The sequence below is a fragment of the Lepidochelys olivacea genome, assembly GCF_965140295.1.
Source record: "Lepidochelys olivacea isolate rLepOli2 genome assembly, chromosome: 9".
Classification (NCBI taxonomy): Eukaryota; Metazoa; Chordata; order Testudines; family Cheloniidae; genus Lepidochelys; species Lepidochelys olivacea.
In genome coordinates this window covers 81,410,788-81,430,632 of record NC_140419.1, presented here as the reverse complement: position 1 = coordinate 81,430,632, position 19,845 = coordinate 81,410,788, and the positions used below count along the sequence as shown (strand labels likewise).

Genomic DNA, 19,845 nt, shown 5'->3' with positions numbered 1-19,845 from the left:
TTCAGTCCCAGGGAGTGACTCTGAGCTCAAACCCAGCTGAGTACGTATCTCACAGATGGAGGATTTGATCCTGCTCCCAGTGAAGTTAATGGGTGAACTGATTTCAGGGCAGGCAAGAGCAGGCCAAGAGGCTGTGACATTAAACAACACAGGCAAGGAACTCACACGTAAAGGCCAATGCTTCCCTCGGCACAAGAATGATCCCTGAACTACTATTAATGCATCTGATAAAGCCTCAGTGTATCACGGTTTTGGTTTCATTTAACTGATCTCCTTTGTCTTTATTGTCTTCTAAAATCAACTTCATACCCTTCGAATGGCTTTGGGCTAGGGGAATTGTTGGGAGGCTACTGACCCAAATGATCAAGTAGCATAGGCCCTACATTAAGTGGTTTTGTTTATTTGTGTTAAAATAAAGTCTGGTCATGGGTGGTAGGGCTGTTTACGAAACCTGTTACAACCAGACCTGATTAACTGCCAACCCACGCACAACAGCACTGGTTTAGTGAATGAGAACAGGCAAGTGAAACTGACCAGGCTATTTTACTCTTTACCGAGTGGAATTATTAAAAAAAAAAAAAAACAATTTGGATTTTAAAAATTTGGCCCTTGTTACCCCAGGTTCTCTCATCAACACAGATGGGGAATATTTTTCACAAATGTGGTCATTATCTGACGAGGCTCAATCTTTCTCCCCTATAAACCAATTTTCAAAACTCCTTTTGACCTCAGTGGGGGCAAGATGGAGCCCACAGCATCCCATTAAACAAAATGAAGGAAGGAGGGTTAATTAGCTGGGTGGTCTAATCATCATACTTTGCATTACCACACAGGTGACCCATGTTGGATTTCCTGTCCCTCGTCTCTTAGTCTCAGCTCTGGCCAGAGCTAAGAAAGGATCAAGAGCAACATGCTGAAGTCCCACAGTGAGAAGGGTGTGTGTGGGAGGTAAGAGGAGAGCAGGGCTGGTTTTCTATATACCATTAAGGAGCACTGGTTCATGGGTTTTATCCAGGCTTCCTTGGCCAGTAGGGTCACTGGTAAATAATGGCGCCTCAAAGGCTAAAGAATGTTGTAAACATGGGAGAAATGTGAGGAGGAGTCTTGATAATGCAGGAACCTCCAGAAAAGGAGCCGGGGGGAGGTGGAAAATGGTGACTTAAGCAGAGAAATAAAACAAAACAGCATCACTGCTGGATACTGCCTGGGCTTCATCATATATTGAATATAAAACAGCCTTCCCTCCCACCAGCACTGAGCTTGTCAAATTGACTGAAACGTTAAAAGGAAAGCATCATCTTTAGATGATTTTACAAGAGAAAAGAAATCTTCATTTTTGCACCACATCCTCTAGGCTTCAAAGGAATACAATCTATGATCCTGCCTATCCCTCCACCGCAAGAGTAAAGAAAGAAAGCATGAGAAGAAGAAAAAGGACATGGTTAACATCTGGCTCTTGATTCTCTGATGAAGAACAGAGAGATCCCTATTAAAATGGCAAGAGCTGACAATAGCTAGGAAGGTGTCCTATTGTGCCTTTGTTCTTTGAAGACAAAAATAATAATAATGCTCTGGTGTCATTCTGACATATGAAAGGCTTTTCTTTGTTAGGGTGGGTGCTGGTGGGGCACCCCTAGAGCTGGGTGGATACAGCAAAAATCTGCTTCAGTATAAAACCAAAAATAATGGGAAATGGCCCATGTCCCTTGCAAAGATGACTGCTTGTGTCTGCTATGGGGAGGTTATGGAGAAAGGCTGCACTGTTGGGATAAACACATGGAACATCAGTGATACAAATACTGGAGCTCGATCCCACATTTACTGCACAACCAAATCTCCCATTGAAGCCAGTGGGAGTTTTAAATTCAAAATTGGCCCCGCATTTCATATGTGACAGCAACAACCCAGTGCAGTGAGATAAGGAAGGGAGAGCCACTCACCCTTACGAAGCTGGCGGGAAACCATCCTTCTTCATCGTCGATCTGACCCCACCACCAGTCCTTGTTGGAAGCATCCAGGACCTTGATAACGTCTCCTGCTTTAAACGCCAACTCCCGGTTGGCCATGGTGACGTGATCCCATACTGCCTCAGCACTTACAATAGAACCACCACTGATCAGCTTTAAAAACAAAACAAGAGACAGTCAGCAAACGCTCTGTCCAGAGACCCAAACACATTCACATATACAATGAAAAAACAAAACACTCAGCTAGAATAAACAATCCCCGCATTTACTATCATTGTCATTGCCACCCCCATTTGCTTTAAAAATACATTATTTTTTAGTTAAATAGATAGAATATCCCATTTCTGAGTTGCTAAGGGCCTGACACTGAGAAGTGCTGAAGGGAACAGAGTTTGCTGGGGCTCAGAATTTCTCAGGATCAGGCCCTACATGAGTAACAAGCAAAGACCTCATCCTACCTCTAAGCCACACCTATGCACACACATGCTGTTCAAGGAACTAGGCTTTCATGTATGCTTTAGTTAGCACAGTATATATCTGGGTGTTCCTAGTTATGGCATCTTGGCAAGGAATTTTAGAAACAGGACAGTCTTTTATATTTTGCTTGGCAAAGTGGTATATTCCCATCTTGATGTGGCTGAGATTTTGCAGACAATTCCAATTAATGGATGATCATGTTGGAAATCTTCTATCTACAGAGCAAGTGCAGCATGGGCATTTGGAAGAGCAAACTTTCCCTGCACTACCCTACTGATTTGTCTCAAACCAGAGCTGGAGGGAAGAACAGACTCAATAGCCCATTCAACCCTTGGTCTGTTTGCTGAGAGTGCCAGTTTAGTGCTGATTGTGGTGATGGGTTTCATGATGCAAACACCTGTCCACTAGAAACTAGATGGAGGCCCCCGAATTCATCTCTCCCAGGCTGCCGTGAACATGGAACACTCAATCTCTTTTGAGTTAGGCTATATTCATATCAGTGACCTAGAGGTGAAAGGTTCTGTTTTCCATTAACAGTTTTATGAGCCATCTAATCCTCCACAAGTCCCTGATTAACATGGAATGAGTCATGTCAACCCTCCTCCTTGCATATCTGGATGAGAACAATCCAACTGTAATTGGGATTACCCACTGCTTTTCACAATGATGCTCACAGTTTTTAACAGGAGAATAAATTGTGCTTATGCTTTGTTCAGTGAACGAACTGTGCACTGAGCGATAAGACTGGATGGGTATACATAGCCTGGTGACCTCGCCAGGAAGGAACAGCTTTACATGTGCCAGTTACACAGCTTCTTCTCGGATCACCTCCTCAAACCTTGCTCTTTAATGCTGTATCTTGAGATGTATTAGATGTGGTTGATATGGGCTCAGTTCCAAATCAGTATTTCATCTCAGGAAGCAAGAGACCCAACTCTGCAGCCATTAGGGACTTTCCATATGGCAAGAACTTAACAGCCACAGACGTCCACTCAATTTACGTTAACAATGCAAGACACACAAAAGAAAACAACGCATCATGGAAGCTACATGAAAGCATAGGCCCTGCAAACTGTTAGAGGATTCTGACTCCTCTTCTAGACATTCAGCCAGTAAAGAAATGTCTGATCAAAAATGTGGCTGCACAGAAGGAACTTGCAGTAAATCTTTCACCACTATTGCACGGGTTCTGAGTGTATAAGACGACCCAGATCCCCATGAGTAGATTTGCAGGACTTGTTTTACCCCATTCCTTGAGCTGACCTTCCTCTAAGAAGTCAAACTTTATAGGTTTGTGAAGAATATTTGTGGGCTTTCAGCTCTTCAGGTAGCAGAATCAGTTGTGCATAGAAAACAAAATCTAGGTCAAGCTTGATACTTAATGCTTTTCATCGTCAAAGCACACTACAAGCACTGATATTCTCCCCATCTGCAGTAGGTAAGGTAAGATTAGTTACACCCATTTTACAAATGAGTAAACTGAGGGAGCGGGGGTCACATGACATCCCCAAGGCCACAGAAGGAGTCAGTTTCAGAGACAGGATCTGAACTCAAGAGTCCCTGGCTCCATGACCTGTGCCCAGGCCTCTTGACTGCACCTCTGCCTTTTTCATAAAGCCAGTAGGTTGCTTATATTTGCAAGTTTTCCCGGTGATATTGTCAGGTTCCAACATTTTCCAAAGGACATCCAAATTTGGTGGACCAGTAGCCCGAAACACATTAAGTACTTGCAAACAAAAGTGACAATTTACTTGTCCTCAAGTCGAGAGACAAGTGAAGCAAAAATATTCTTTCCACAAATGTCTGTTTTACAGCGCTTTCTAGAGCTCTCTGTAAATTCATCAAAAACCAACTCTTTACAATCGCACACCGCAGAGACAGAGAATGCACTAGGGCCAAGTTTGATAAGGTGACCTATTTAACAAGAAGCCCTTATTGGACTAGCACTGAACCTAATCTACCCAATTAGAAGGCACCTTGATGTTTATTTAACTTCCATACAGATACCATAGCCTGGGCATTTGATGCAGAGCTCCTTCTGCAAGGTCCAGGTCCAACTGAACTTAATGGGAGTTGAAGGCACTTCATACTGCACAGTATGAACACTGGGCTCTGAATTAGTATTATGGTAGTTAGGCAAGAATTAGTCTGGAAAAATGATGAACGACGCATGGGTCTAGACTCTTTACAGCACCCTTATTACAGGACATGCTTTTGAGAAGCTTCTGAGATGGGTACAGCCAGTCTAATAATTGTCAGATCATTTATTTGATGAATTTCTTTATATTTTCCTTAATTACTCAATGAATGTTTTAAAACATTATTTGCACAACTGAAATGTTGGGCTGATAATTCAACCAACCTATTTGCAAATAATGTATTGGATAAATTACGCAATGTATTGCAAATAAACAATTTGCCCAGCTCTGGAGAGGGGATGGTTTCTACTACAGGACTTCCTTATAACAACCTCTGGCATTTTTCTAACACAACAGATGATCCCTAAGGCCCTCACAAACACAAATCAGTTAAGTCTCCAATAAGCCCTATGATAAATCAAAAAGGAGAATTAGCTTTCTTTGTATATGGGGAAACCAAGGTACAGAGAAATTTAAGTGACGTGACCAATGTCACACAACAAGTTAGGGCTAGCACTCGGAATGGAATCTAGATCTCCTAACTACCAACTCCATGTTTTAGCCACATCCCATCTTTATGTACGTTTGTTGTTTCCATTAAATTTTTCATGTCTAATTAAGTGTGGATAGTCTCTTTTCAGGACACACTACATAGGCAGTGTTGTGCATTTTAATTCATAGTTTTATTGTATATTAATACCTTAAGAGAAGTAAAACCTACCAGTTAGTAGTGTGGCTAATTACCATATTGAATACTAGTTTTCAAGATGATCCAAGAACAGGGCTATTGCACAAAGGGCTTAATCCCCTTCACCACCATCACCCCACCCCCCTCTACCTCTCCACATATGCTATTCCTGGGCACTGGATCCACACACACAAATATTCCTTAGACCAAACTTCAGAGTGGTTTTATTTTAGATTTGTTACTGTGCTGGCAGAATAGAGTAACCTGAGCCTGACACACACAATTCGAATCCTAAGAACTGCACCATGGTCAGCAATGGTAGGTGACAGAGACTCTGTTGGCCAGGTAAGGAGGGCTGTTTGCCACACATTTCCCTTCCTTTGTCACTGTGAGCATGTGAAAGAATTTTTCACTTGATGTCGGAGCCCAAATGACTCAGAAAGGCACTTGTTGATATAAGAGGAGTAAAGAAAGCCTAAATTCCTTCACTTTCACTCTTCAGTGCCACAGGATGGAAAAAAAAGGCCCAGGTTGCTTTACCAGGGCTTCCTTCCTGCCCTCAGTCTGAGACATGAGCAAAGGAATGGGGATTCCATTTGACAGAAATCCAGTGAGGGCGACTGTGCCTTCTAGAACACAAATAAGGTGCGTTCTAAAACAAAAAGGATGGAGACAGGATAGCAGGATTCAAGCTCCAGCGATCACATATGCTGCACCCATTGAAAAAAATGCCACAACCTAGAAGCAAAAGTCTAATTCTCTCTCTGGTTCATTTTGTGAGACATTGGGCTGCACCTGTAAGGTAGCCTGACTAGTCCAAGGCAGGGTTATAGAGATGGGGCTTGACATCTGCAGCAGCAGCAACAGACAATGAACTAGAGACAGGTTAGAACCAAATACTATAAAATCTAGGGAAATTCAGATCAAGAGCCAAACACACCAGAAAGCTCCTATCTCTATAGTGAGCTGAATCAAAACCTGATTTGGACATGGCTAACCCATGAGGCATTTCAAACCCAGATACTAGCTTTCTGGCTCATCCCCATCTCTACATGGACACCTTAGGTTTTCAATTCAGCCATCACTCATGACAGTAGAGATGGCCTACTAGTCAGTATAAAAGCACCAACCCAGATATTATAATGATGGCTGTAAATAGCTGGATAAATATAGACAAAGAGATAGCACCTTGGCCAAAAATGCAAACTAAATCCATCAAAACTGTTCAGTAGTTAAAAAACTTAAATAAGCTTTCTCTCTTCCTAATCCCACATGCATCTCACATCCTGGCTTCAATATACTTGAAACCACATAAGCAAGGCTGTTCTCGTGTGGCACATCAAACCAAGCCAATGGTAGGAAGTACCAGAAGTCTCATGAGAAAGTTTGATCTCACCAGATTTTCAGCCCAAGAAGGGTTAGATGAGTTTGCAATGGCAGCTGAACTTTGAAACCTATCTTTCCAACAGGAGATGGAGCTTGAATAAAACCTTGGACCCAAACAGGTGCTGGGGAAGTGGAGTCTGGACTCGTATGTTATGGCACAGGCCCAATGCTTTCTCCAGCTTCTTAAAGTTCACTCATCGCTACACAACAATATCAGTGTGCAACAGAGACAAACTATGGAGGTAGGTACTTTTCTAGCTAGAAAAACACAGCAGATGATAATTTGCTTTTGTTTCTGAGGCACAATGAATTCTGCATGCACTGTAGACCAAAATCTTAGGTCCCGTTAAAACCAGTTCTACCTGTCAGCTACTTGTGTTGAACTGAAGAGCCCAAAAGCACAGAAGCCACTTAGTGTAAATGACTTCTTCCCCTGAGTGAGCTCTCTGTGCAATAACAGCAGAAGGCAAAGGCCTTAGAGCAGAATTCATTTCTTACTAGTATCCATTTCTTATTAGAAGCTTTGGGTTTAATTTTTACTGTTTAATTTTCACTGTGCTTCAGGGCATAAACCAACCACTAGCTGCCTAGGGTTAGGAAAAAAATTCCCCTGTGGCCAGGTTATAGGTGCTCAGATACCACAGAGGTACTCAGATATAATGGTAATGGGCATGGAACAAGAATCTGACTAGAACAGAAAGATTGTCCATTTCAGGGCTCATTCCAGCTTCCTATCAAGCAACTGGTATTGGCTACTGCCAGAAACAGAATTCTGGATTAGATAAACCACTGGTCTGATCCAGTCTGTCAGTTCCTATGTGACATTTTCATAAAGGAAAGGAAAGGAAAGGAAAGGAAAGGAAAGGAAAGGAAAGGAAAGGAAAGCTCCCCTACTAAAACCCACAACTGACCTGTTTCTGGAAAACATACTAATAGTACTTGGTGTCTCCACATTATCATTATAACAACACTCCGCAGCTTGTATAGTACCTTCCATTGCAGGATCCCAAAGCACTGTCTAAATGCATAGTAATTCAGAATGGCAATACCCCTCTGTGATAAGTGAAAACTGTTATACCCATTTCACTGGTGGGGAACTGAGTCAGCATAAAGAAGTAAACAATTTCCCCAAGGACACACAAAGTCAGTGGCAGAGCTGCAAACAGAAGCCAAGAACCCTGACTCCCAACTCCAAACGAAACTGCCTCGCCTGACGGGTCAACACTTGAGCCTCATGTACTGAGGACTTGCTGTCAAGCAAGGCGGTGCTTTACTTTTACATAAACTAAGAAACAGAAAAACCCTCTCAGATCCCATCTGGACCATCTCCCAGTAATCAATTCAGGACTGTTTCCTATGGGACATTTTCTAGCATTTTGTCCAATCTGTCCCAAGCAAGTAATGGGGCTTTCCCCCCTTCGCTGGGGGATCTTATGCCCCAGGCTTATTGATCCCATCGTGTGGCTGCTTTTCCTGATTTTCAGCCTCCTTTGCCTAGCATTACTTTTTATCCTGTTCCCCTAGATTGAGAGAAGTTGTGAGTAAACCTGCGAACAAGTGACCAAACTGGTGAATGGGAGAAGGAGTGAGAGAGTTAGGGAGCGAATGAGTAGGTGAGGAAGTGTAAGTGCAAAGAGCCACCTGGTGGTCCAGCTCCTATTGCTTTAGGGCACCATCTAACTCTCACAGAGGGCAATGGGAGCCCAGTGACTTTAGACTGAGGGTCTTTGATGCAGGGATCACACACAATGAATGCAAAAGCAGATGGGGCCCTCTGCTAGGTGGTTAAACCCCCTGCAGTCTCTGGGTGCCTGCGGATAGAAATGACAGGTTGCATAGGTGAATGAGTGTAATGTTAACCAGTCCAAACAATGGTTTTTCATTGTGGTTGCCCACAACTCCCACTGACTTAACAGGCGCTCAGTGCCATGCAGCATTAGGCCCGCTGTGCCTCAGCTATTATTATTTGTATTGCAGTAGAACCTAGAACTCTTCAACCAAGATCACATCCCCACAGTGCTAGGTGCTGTCCCAACACACAGTGTGAGACAGTTCCTCACCCAGGGAACTTTCAGTCTAAATAGCCAAGACAGATCAAGGGTTCAAGGGGAAGCAGAGGAAGAGAGGGGTGGAGGGCCAAGATCATAATACAGCAGATTGGTGGCTGAGCCAGGAGTAGAACCCACGTTTCTTGACTGCCCTTTCAACTGGATCACACTGACTCTCACTGTTCTTGTGCAGTTTCCTCCCTGATCCATTCTGATCTAATCTTCAGGACACAACAGAGTCTTCAAAAATAGGCATTTCATTAGGTTAAGGAAGCTGTCAAAAAACAATAAACCAAAAAAAAAAAAGCAGTCTTAAAAACGATATTCAAGGTGCTAACAGTTAGACTGATCTTCCAACAATATCAGCATGTGCCAGCTAAGAGTTTGTGGAGATGGCATAGCAAGGCTGTTTGTAGGCTTGTTGTGGTACAGAATTGTAAAACCATGACTGAACTCACCCAGCTAGAATTATAATGACTAGCGCTATAATGCCCACTCGGCAAGCAAACCCACTTTCTTGCTTTTTATTAGAGCTCTCTGAAGACCACCACCAAAGGGGAGAGATTGTCATCAAAGCCAAGGGAAAAGCCTCCAAGAAAAATAAAAGGAACTCAAATGTGGTAGGTGGCTCTGGGCTCTGCCTGTTCCCTCTGTCCAGGGCTTGGTATTGCTGCTCTTGGATAAAATAACTGCCTCCACAAAGATAAACACAGAAATACAGGTAAGCAAAGAAGGAATATTAGTCACACCATCCTAAGAGCAAGATGTATTATATGATGGAATCTTCTCCCAGCCCCATCACTTGACTAATTTAAAACTGGACTAAAGAACATACTATAAGGAACAATCCTATATGGTCATAGAAAGGGGAGGTTTATGGAAGAGACAAGCCCCTAGGACTTCCTATGGCGATACAGATTCCATACATCTTGTCCATCCTAATCATAACAGGTTGGATCTATACCTATTGCTATTTGAATCTATATCTAGCTATTGTACATGTACCCAGCATCTGTTGGTCAAAATGGAGGCAGGATCAGGCACCTAGGTTTTTTGAATGTACCCAACTACAGTATTCTCTGGGGCACTAGGTTTCCAAGCTTTTCCAAACAGACTAGAGTTTAAAACTTCTGGCCAAGAGCTGGCAGCACCTCTACAAAGGGACCTTGCTCCAACTCTGCTTTGTAGATGTAGCAACTGGCAGAAGGACATGGGAAATGTGTGAACCTCACACTGAGTTTTCCTTTATTCTGTGATTTACAGTTGGGGCTCATGTCTGTTCCTTCCCAGCAACTGCCCTTCCCTGCTTAGTTCCAACTGAACAACTTCATATAAAGCTATTTCCAAATCCCCAGTGGACCAGCCACACGTGAAGCACACATTTTAGTTGGTAAGATCAGCCACTGCTGCAAAGCACTGTTGAGCATTTGCTGCCACAATTGGATTGGCACTAATTGGTCTTCTTGTTGGCAGTCTCAAAAGAGAAGCCAAAGATTGACCATTCCAAAGCAGTGTAGGAGAAATCCTTTCAGGTTGGTCTCTCCAGTGCAGGGTGGGGATGCACTGATGGGGAAGCACGCCCAGTTGTTAGGGCTTCAGTCCCCAGAGCTTTCAATCCAGAACCTGTCACCAGCACTAACTTCACTTACAGAAAAGAATTAAACTACTCTGAGAAATTACAAAAAAAAAATTCACCAAAGAGTGCTGCCATCTTAAAGCCATGACACCCTTATTCAAGAGAAAGTATAGCACGAAGAGGCAGTTGTGCACCCTCACCCTTATGGAAAAGCCCTATAAAACAGGGATCAAACAAATAAGGCTCCCTAGAATTTATTCTAAACACCTACAGAATTTCTGAGAGAATGGTCTCCTGTCTCGAGGTAAATTGAACAATTCTATAGAAGGGATATAATTGTCCATTAGGCCTTTTACCTGTGTACCAGTGCAGTTATAAAGACATAGTTATAGCTGTATAACCTCCAGGTGTACACTTACTCTGGTATAAGAGTGGCTTTTTTTGTTTTAGGTTAAATCCCCAGCGACATAAGCTAAACTACAAAAAAAAAAAAAATGTCCAGAATGAGAGTGCCCACTCAGAGGGGTACACTGGTATAGCCTTATTCACACCTTGGATTATACCAAAAAAATCTTTTTTGTGTAGACAAGGCCAAACATTCTATAGGATGGTGCAAAGGTGCTCTGGAATGGCTATACTTTGCTATTACATTCTACAGAGTTATTACATTCTATAAGGGCAGTACCTGAAAGTCAGAAATTCTTAAAAAAAAAAAAAAAAACATACAGGCTGCTGGCATTCATGATGGAGAAATCATTACTCAAAGTAAATCCAACACACTCAGAAACAAAAGCGATCCTGTTAGAAATTCCCACCTAAATGAGGATACCATAGTTTGATTCATATGCTTCTATGAGAAAGATATCCCCCACTCCCTTGTTGAATAGCCCTCCGGCATTTTAATTGCATTGTTCCCTCATGTCTAGTAACATTTACAACACAGATTGATGGGATTGTTAATCATGAGACCGTTTGTTGCAATAACAATGCCGTCATCTCAAAGGCTTCCCATGGAGAGCATTTATAACTCTGTGGCGGTATAGTCATACATCTCCATCACCAAAACCATCTATACAGCACAATCACCAGACTGACTCGACGGGAGGCTCACCTGAGCTCTGCATACCACTGAAACCACAGCCAACGTGTTTCAGTCTGACATTTTTCTGGTCTTAATGATGAGGATATATTAGGAGCATGTAAGAAAATGTTGCCCAAACCAATCACTATGTAATTCAGCTCTTGTATAATTTCCCCATCATCCCTTTATTTATTTATTTTTAGACCTTTCAGCAGAAATGATAGAAACTGAATAAAGCTAAATCATTCATGACTCCAATGGGAGGGTATTTCCACTTGATTTGCTTATTCTCCAAAGAGGTGCAATCACATAAAGGTTAAGCATGAGGCAGAAAAAAACCCTTTTTGCATTCAAGCCCTTTGATGAATTTGACTAATGGATAGATTTCAGCTGAAAGGGCCTGATTGGGAAAACGGGGCCTCTGATATCCTTATGTCGCTCAGTTGCTAGTGCATTTGGCTGGAGGCTTTATATAGCAGGGAGTCAGTATAGACTTGAGGGTTAATTTAGAGCGAGTAACTTTCTTCTTTGTTGACTTGGTTTTCTTGAAGATATAGCCTGACACCAGAGATATTAACTACTTTCACACTTTTTACATTAGTAGACTCAGGGGTCCAGTACTGCTTACTCTCATCTTGATGAGTCCATGTAGCTCTCATTAATACTAAGGGCAGCAACACAGAGATATATACACACTTGGAGAGGAGAAAATGCATTAAAAGTCAAAGCAGTAATAAAGTAAAAAGAGCTGGCATTGAGACTGAGTTACCCCCATACAACATTGCCAATCTGGGTTTTAACTGGCTCTGGAGTATTGACAAATACTCTACTTCAACATGTTGCCATAATTGCTTTTCCGTCCCTTTTATGCACTAGGTACATTAAGATTCCTCTCCTTGGTGACATAGCTACTTGCACATAGAGTAATTACAAGTAGCTACAAAATATAACCTTTTCACATGGGTGAATTACCTTGTGAAATTCTGGAGTTCAAAGCTGGAACTGTTCAACGAATGGCACCATCTTTCTCCAAAAGGGGTCAGCCCAGACACCCAACAGCAATTCTGATTCAGTAAAGCACTAGTCCCAGGTTTCCGAACAGAGACTGGGATTACCCACATGCTTAAAATTAAGTATGCTGAAGTGCTTGGATGAATCAGAGCCTTATTGAGAAACATTCCTGTAAATATATGGCCAAAGGGTGCCTAGATTAATGCCCAGTTTAATCTTATTAACTTCTCTGAGGCTGCATGGGGGGGGATAGTCGGTGGAGGGGTAAGTCAGCATGGAAATTGGTCCAGTATTATTAAAATGATAAAAATTAAATGTTTAAATGTTAATAAAATGTCACTCCAGTCTTTGCAAGCTCCCTTGCCCACTACGGTAATGAAATGCTGTTACAGATAATATCAGAGGCATCAGGTATTCACCACCACAGGATACTGGACGAGATGGATAAATGGTTTGATCAGGAATGGCCAACCTTCATTCATGTAACGTTTCACCCCAAGACCCATCCTTCCCTGAAAATGGAAAGGAATAGGAGTCTTCCCTAGGGATCTGGCTGGCTGAACGGGTCTCATAATTATAAAAAGAAACTGATTTGAGCAACGGAGCAGTTTCTGTAGGAGGGGAAGAGTCCATTGTAATTGCTCCGAGGATGGAGGGATTAGTACTTGATTTACTGGTTATTTATTTCACCTATTACTGTGAACTGCGATCTTCATATAAAAATTAAAAAGGCAAATGATGTAAACTACTCACAATGGGTTGGATTATTCAACACAGCCACTCACAACGGTAAGGCAACAGCAAGTAGAGAATACATTTCTTCCTGATCCAAACCCCCTAGACCTCTATTACTGGAGCTAAACAAGAATCTTCATGAGTCGTCAGCAGCTGACACACGTATGACACACAGCTAAGCAGTTTTGATTCCATCCAGTACTGGGCGACACTGGGAGACACACACACTAGCCAGTACAGCAGTCACATAAATCAACAGTTGCTGTCATCAAATAAACTGCAGCAATTCAATTATCTGGAATACAATTTTATAAATAAAATAAAAGGAAGTAAACAAATGAAACCAGAAGGAAATAAACTCCCTGTGCTATCAAAGCTGCCCTTGGCAGGGTCTTGAAGATCACGAAGGGGAGTGAATTCCAAAGGCAGAGCCTCAGCTGGAAAAGCCCAGCCACCATTCCTGAATAGTTCAGTCCCAGGAATTGACGGCAAGAGCGCCCCAGATTACATTAATTGCTACCGTGTTTTTCAAACAGAGGTTTATAATGAAGCAAAGAGGCACAGATTATATTAAAGGTATATTAAAGAACAGTATAGGTCTGGACTTAATACTACACAATTCCTGCACGTTGGTTTCACACTGAGGATAAAATAAAAAATGTTTAAAAATATTGATATTTTTAGTGCAGCGATAGGGCTGGGAGTTCATGAGCAGTGACTGTAATTAGCACAAATCGCAGCTCTGGACAGATAAAAGTTCAGATGAATGAATTACACTGAGACGCCTTATCCACTGCTCTGATCTCTTGATTTCTTAGGATAAGTCACTCTGCAGTTTACCTCTAGAAGTCAGGTGGTAGCTCATTTGCAGATCCAGCACGAGGATGACAGTGCCATTTCATGATTGCTTTGCAGCCCCTGCGCCTACTTAGGAGGTGGCTGCCTATAGTTTAATTAGATGTAACCCTGGAGGGACTGATAGGCTTAGGTAAGGATATATTCCTCCACAAGCCACCCCTGGTTTTTGATGACTTTGCAGGGTCTATAATAGATCCTAGCCAGCCCAATGGAAAGCAGAGCCTGTCATGCTGTCCCTTTCCAGGCTCAGAAACACCCAGTGAAAATTTCATCACTGCCTCCCCAGCAGCAAAAGAGCAGGACAAATGCCCAGTAGAAAAGCGGCTAGATTCAGGATTAAACCACCAAATTCCAATCCTTCCAACTAATATTCAGGGGTGTTTGGATCCTGGCCCATCACTCAATGTTACGGCACCCGGGCCCCAAAACCTATGGAAGACTTAGCACAACATAAGCTAAGCCTATAACACACTGTAGAGAAAACACATGGGCAACATACCTCAGAGAGTCACCACCCGGAGCACACAATTAATAAAACAACCCATCACTCACATAGCAGACAAAATACAAATCTTTATAACGACTAGATATTGTGTTTACATAGCCCCATTCATTTGTTTCAGCTCCCAGGGGAGCAAAGAGGCAGAACTTAGAGGCAATTATATAAAGGAGATTCTCCACTGAGGCTGCTGGAACAGACTTTGTGATTCTCTCTGACTCTCTAGCTTCCAAACTGACTACACACAGTCTGTGCTGCCTAGCATCATCACCTAGAGCACCTCCTATGTCCTGCCCTGCATTAAGCAGTCATGGAATAGACTGCTAACTACACTACATCATCCAGAAGGATCCAAAAGCAGCTTCCATACTATGAGGCAGTCCTACTATGGCCAGCACTCTGACAGTGCAAGGTAATTCATGCCCACTTTAAAGCTCCTTTAAAATGCAAAAGTTATAAACTAACCTGACTGTAATGACCTGAGTAAAGAGGGGCTAGAGTTTTGGTGCTGGAAATCCCCAATACCCACTGATCATATGCATACTGGGCCTTACAGCTACGAATGAGCTGGATCCTGTTCCAGTTGAAGAACCCACCAAAGCTCCCATTGACTTCAAAGATGCAAGGACTGTCCCTATAAATGGAATGAAATTCACTCTCCAAAGAAAGCTAAAACTCTACAAAGCTCCCACGGAACCTTATCACGTTCCTTGCAGCTGCTCCCTGGGCACCTCGGCTCAACAATGCTCACGACTGTCAAGCCAAGTTTCACCTCAACACAAGGACAGCAAACGAAGCAAAGCCCGGTTTCACTTTTACAGTTCAAGAACTTAATTTAACAGGCCAGATGCTTAGCTGGCATAAATCAGTAGAGCTCCATTGATTTCAGTGGAGACATGCCAAGTGATGCTAGTTCAGATTCTGACCTGACATTCTGCATTCCACCTGATTCTTTCTGCATTTTCACAGTTTTCCCTACTGAATGAATGGGCAACTCGGCGCCTACAATGTTGTCTTGCCAGTAAGGTCATGAATGACAATAGTTAAAGGCATTTAACTCTCTCACGATTGCAATCAATGCACATAAGTCTGTTGCACGGAATGGCTAGATCACTAATGGCATATGTAGCCTTTCATAGAATCATAGAATCATAGAATATCAGGGTTGGAAGGGACCCCAGAAGGTCATCTAGTCCAACCCCCTGCTCAAAGCAGGACCAATTCCCAGTTAAATCATCACTTCGAAGCTGATCTTTCCGATCCAGACTGGGTTACTAATGACTGAAAGTAACAGTCTGATGGCTGTTCAGTGACCTATGGAAAAGGGATTGCTTCGTCTCAGTCTGTTTCCTAGAGGAAACATGCTCATCTCACACAAAAAACCCACCATCACACTTGGCTCTAATTGGCCCCCATGTTTGCTGTCTCAGTAGAAAGGCCAATGATTGAATAGGCCATGGAGGCAGAACCTCACAGCCTAGAGGTGTCCCCTCCCAGGTTAGCAGTTCAGCATGTTTGCAGTGGGAGAGTGTAAGGAAGGCTTACATCGCCAGTGCCCATCCTTTACCAATCTTATGGATAAAAAGCAGACTTTAGCTTCCAGGGTGTCCATCCAGCCCCTTTTGCCAACACTAAATTCACTCAAACACCCAAATATTAATGATTGTTTATACAACAAACAAAACTACTTAATTTGTGGCAGGAAAATCACAGCCGTACATGTACACAGATTAAGTGTCATACATTTCTGCACAGGTTTTCAATAGGGTGCTGAGCTTGGGTAACAGCCACTCATCCCTAGGAAGAGTGGTGACAAAACCCGTAGTGACTGTGTGATGGTCACCATCTTGGCCAACACCAAGACTGAACCAGAGACCTCCAGAATTAAATCCCTGAGTGTCTACAGCTAAAAAGCCAAGCTAACTCAGTGGGGCTGTAACAGACTCACATCCTCTGGGGATCGGATATATCACAAACCCTGACCGGTGGGTTACAACTGTTCTGTTGTATTCTGTTGAAGCCAAGCTGACCTATTATAGTGACCAGTTCCACCAGTTCTAAAGATTCTTTCTTGACCTAAATTCTGGGAAAGGACCTTGTATATTAACAGCAGCAAAATAAGTTATTGCCAGAGCTTGTGCATGATTTTTTTTTTATTGACGCTAATAAAGAAAAGCACCTATAAAGAGAAATATCTAATTGTGTCTGGAATAAGGAGGCCCATAGCATTGCAGCTGGAGAGTCCTACAGCAAACGTAATTTTAGATGGAATTTCACTGAGCTTGACTCTTTATGCACCCTCTGTCCAATCTTCTTACATTCGTAATGTTCAGAAGGTAAAGAAGCTCTGCTCACTAGAGTCAAGCTTTGCATTGTGAATGGCTGATTCTTGGGATTTCGCTCTTTTCTCTGTACATGTATAAATCACATGTACAAATGTGTCCATTATTCGTAACAGTTCAGTGAACCACTTAACCAAATACATTTGGGCTCATGGGCTGTTAGACCAGTGTTCACAGTTCATTTTCCAGGTTGTGCATGCAATTAAATATTTGGGACTGTTTGATTGGTCAACTCAGTCACAAGCAATGACTTCTGTTTTCTGATTGGATAACCTAAGGCAAGGCTTTTCTGGCAACACTAATGTTGTCATGTGTGTACAAATAGCCATATCTACACAAATAAAAGCTTCTGCCTAAATGTTCTTGTGAACAAAACACAACTGCAAAAATGTCTGAAAAACAGAAAAGGAGTAGAACGGTCAGACTGAAGTGCCATTCAGATTTAACTACCAGGTTTGCACATTATTTTCCACTATTCACCCAGGTCTACTCCTCACCAAACATGAACTGCTTTTAATAATATACTCTGTTGGTGGCTATTTCAACCATACGTTACATTTTAAAATAGCAATATTATTTTTGGTAGCAAAATTGATATTGAAACTAAGATACCACATCCTAACCAAAACGCCTCTTCCCCAAATTTGGGGATGTTTAGATTGGGCTCAGTTCCAAACTTTGCAATGTGAGGATAATCTCTAATTACAATAGGATGGAATATGGCTAAAGGTTGCCAGGACTGTAAATAATTCACATTTTATTTTTTAACCATGTGGTCACAACAAGCAAGCAATTCAGCAATGCCTACAATAAACAGTTACTTTCATATACATTTCTTGGGTTGTTTAAGGAGAGAAGGTGTCTATTAACAGATGAAATTTTAGAGGATTGGGCTAAGAAATTTAAATTCTATTTATTTATTTTTTTATTTTAGTTCAACACATGGTAAACACAGAGTTGCTATCAAAAGACATCAGAAGAAATGGGCTATGTTGTCAGCACCAAGATATCAAGAGTAATGTCTTTATCCTCATCATTGTGTAAATTATGCATACTTCTCTCTCCATGTCAAATGGCACAATATATGCATATGTCTCTTTCCTCTCCCCTTCATCTATTCTATCTACAAAAGAAGCTGTTAAAAGATAACTTTTGCTATCCAATACAACAAATTACCACTCATACTACATTTGATGGTGCTGAAGAAGATAGATAGACAGACCTGTTCAAGGAAAAGAGGAAAATTGTTACATCTCAGATATCATTGTGTAGTATCTATTGGCAAATGCTAACTATTTAATAGCAATCATTCAAATTAATGGCTATCTAGATGTTTATAGTTTGCCCATCACCATTGTCTCTAGACTCCATACCTCCAACTGAAAAGCACAAATTCCAACCAAAAGACCATTCACAGGCTCTCTGTGCATCAAAAAGAACCTCATGAAGACTAGGAGTTTTATAGCCTAATTTATGCACAGATGATAACTGGCTCTGGGAAGGTTACTCAGGCAAACTTCCACTCACTTTACTGGGTGTTAGCCTGCATGACATATGTAAGACCGGGCCATTTGCCTCTGTAGCTAAGAGAACAGGTGTCCAGAGCAGTACTCTAAAAAGCAATGAATAAATGGATAAAAATACTGAAAGGAAATATAATGGAGTTAAGATAAAAGGCACTTCCCCACACATTTTAATATTTCACACCTGAATAGCTACAGCTTGAAACTCAGTTTCACCATTCTCACAACAAAATCATCTCTGGAATAACTAGTGCATTCAGGTTGAAATGGGTCCAAGTATAATGAAAGGGAGTTTGCGAGCATCATTTGTTTTCATGGCAAAATTAAGTTTTCCCTGGTTATCAGGTTTAATTTGTGATTCATTAAGTAACAACGAGAGCTGAGTAAACGATTTGCAGTGAATAATTCATCTGACAATTTTAGCCACTTTTTTTTTGGTGTGAATTATCCAAGAACATATTGATATTTACAGGATTGTTTGTCATTCATAATGATTCAACAAATATTTGAGTCTAACAGTCTATTGGTTGCTCACAAGCTACTCACCACAACTACTGTTTAGGATATTAACTATCACAATTTGTTATTCATATAATATAGCTAGTCACTTCAGTCACCTGGCTTTGTTTTTACCCTCTGACAGGATGACTACCCAACCCACAAAGACTTTTCAAGATGGCTGGATTGAATACTCATGTGAACAGATATTTACATAAGAACATAACAATGGCCATACTGGGTTAGACCAATGGTCCACCTAACTTTGTATCCTGTCTTCTGACAATAGCCAGTGCCAGATGCTTCAGAGGGAATGAACAGAACAGGGCAATTATGGAATGGTCCATCTCCTGTCGGCCAGTCCCAACTTCTGGCAGTCAGAGGTTCAGGGACACCCAGAGCATGGGGTTTAGTTCCAGACCACCGTGGCTATGAGCCATTGATGGATCTATCTGGATCTATCTATCTATCCTATATGAATTTATCTATTTTTTTCACCCTGTTATACTTCTACCGTCACAACATCCCCTGGCAATGAGTTCCACAGGTTGACCATATGTTGTGTGAAGAAGTACGTCCTTATATTTGTTTTAAACCTGCTACCTATTAATTTCATGGGGTGACCCTGGGTCTTGTGTTATGTGAAGGGGTAAAAAACATTTCCATTCACTTTCTCTACACTCTTCGTAATTTTATAGGCCTCTATCATATCCCCGCTTAGTCATGGTTTTTCTAAGCTGAAAAGCCCCAGACTTTTTAATCTCTCCTTTTACGGAAGCTGGTCCATTCCCCTAATCATTTTTGTGGCACTTCGCTGTACTTTTTCTGATTCTATTTGCAGGACTATTTGCATGACTACCTAATCTAGATGAAGAGTCACAAATGAATCATGTTTTGTACTGTTCACCCACCTCTAGGAGTGATACTCCTTTTGTCCATTGAACAGTAAGTTTTTTGCTTGGGCAAAATGGAGGTCATGCAGTCCATCTAAAGATATTTGCCCATCCCCCATGTCCTA

General features: G+C 41.8%; 1 protein-coding gene across 12 annotated transcripts in view; it reads right to left on the bottom strand.

The window, feature by feature from the left end:
• ARHGEF9 (Cdc42 guanine nucleotide exchange factor 9) overlaps positions 1-19,845 on the bottom strand; it is a gene marked incomplete at its 5' end in the record, with an annotated part of 311,752 nt that overhangs the window by 93,110 nt on the left and 198,797 nt on the right. For all 12 annotated transcript variants that reach the window (XM_084638628.1, XM_084638624.1, XM_084638634.1 and 9 more), the window contains one exon: positions 1,941-2,120. In XM_084638628.1, the coding sequence (XP_084494754.1) occupies positions 1,941-2,120 (180 nt within the window). The remainder of the gene's footprint in view (positions 1-1,940; positions 2,121-19,845) is intronic.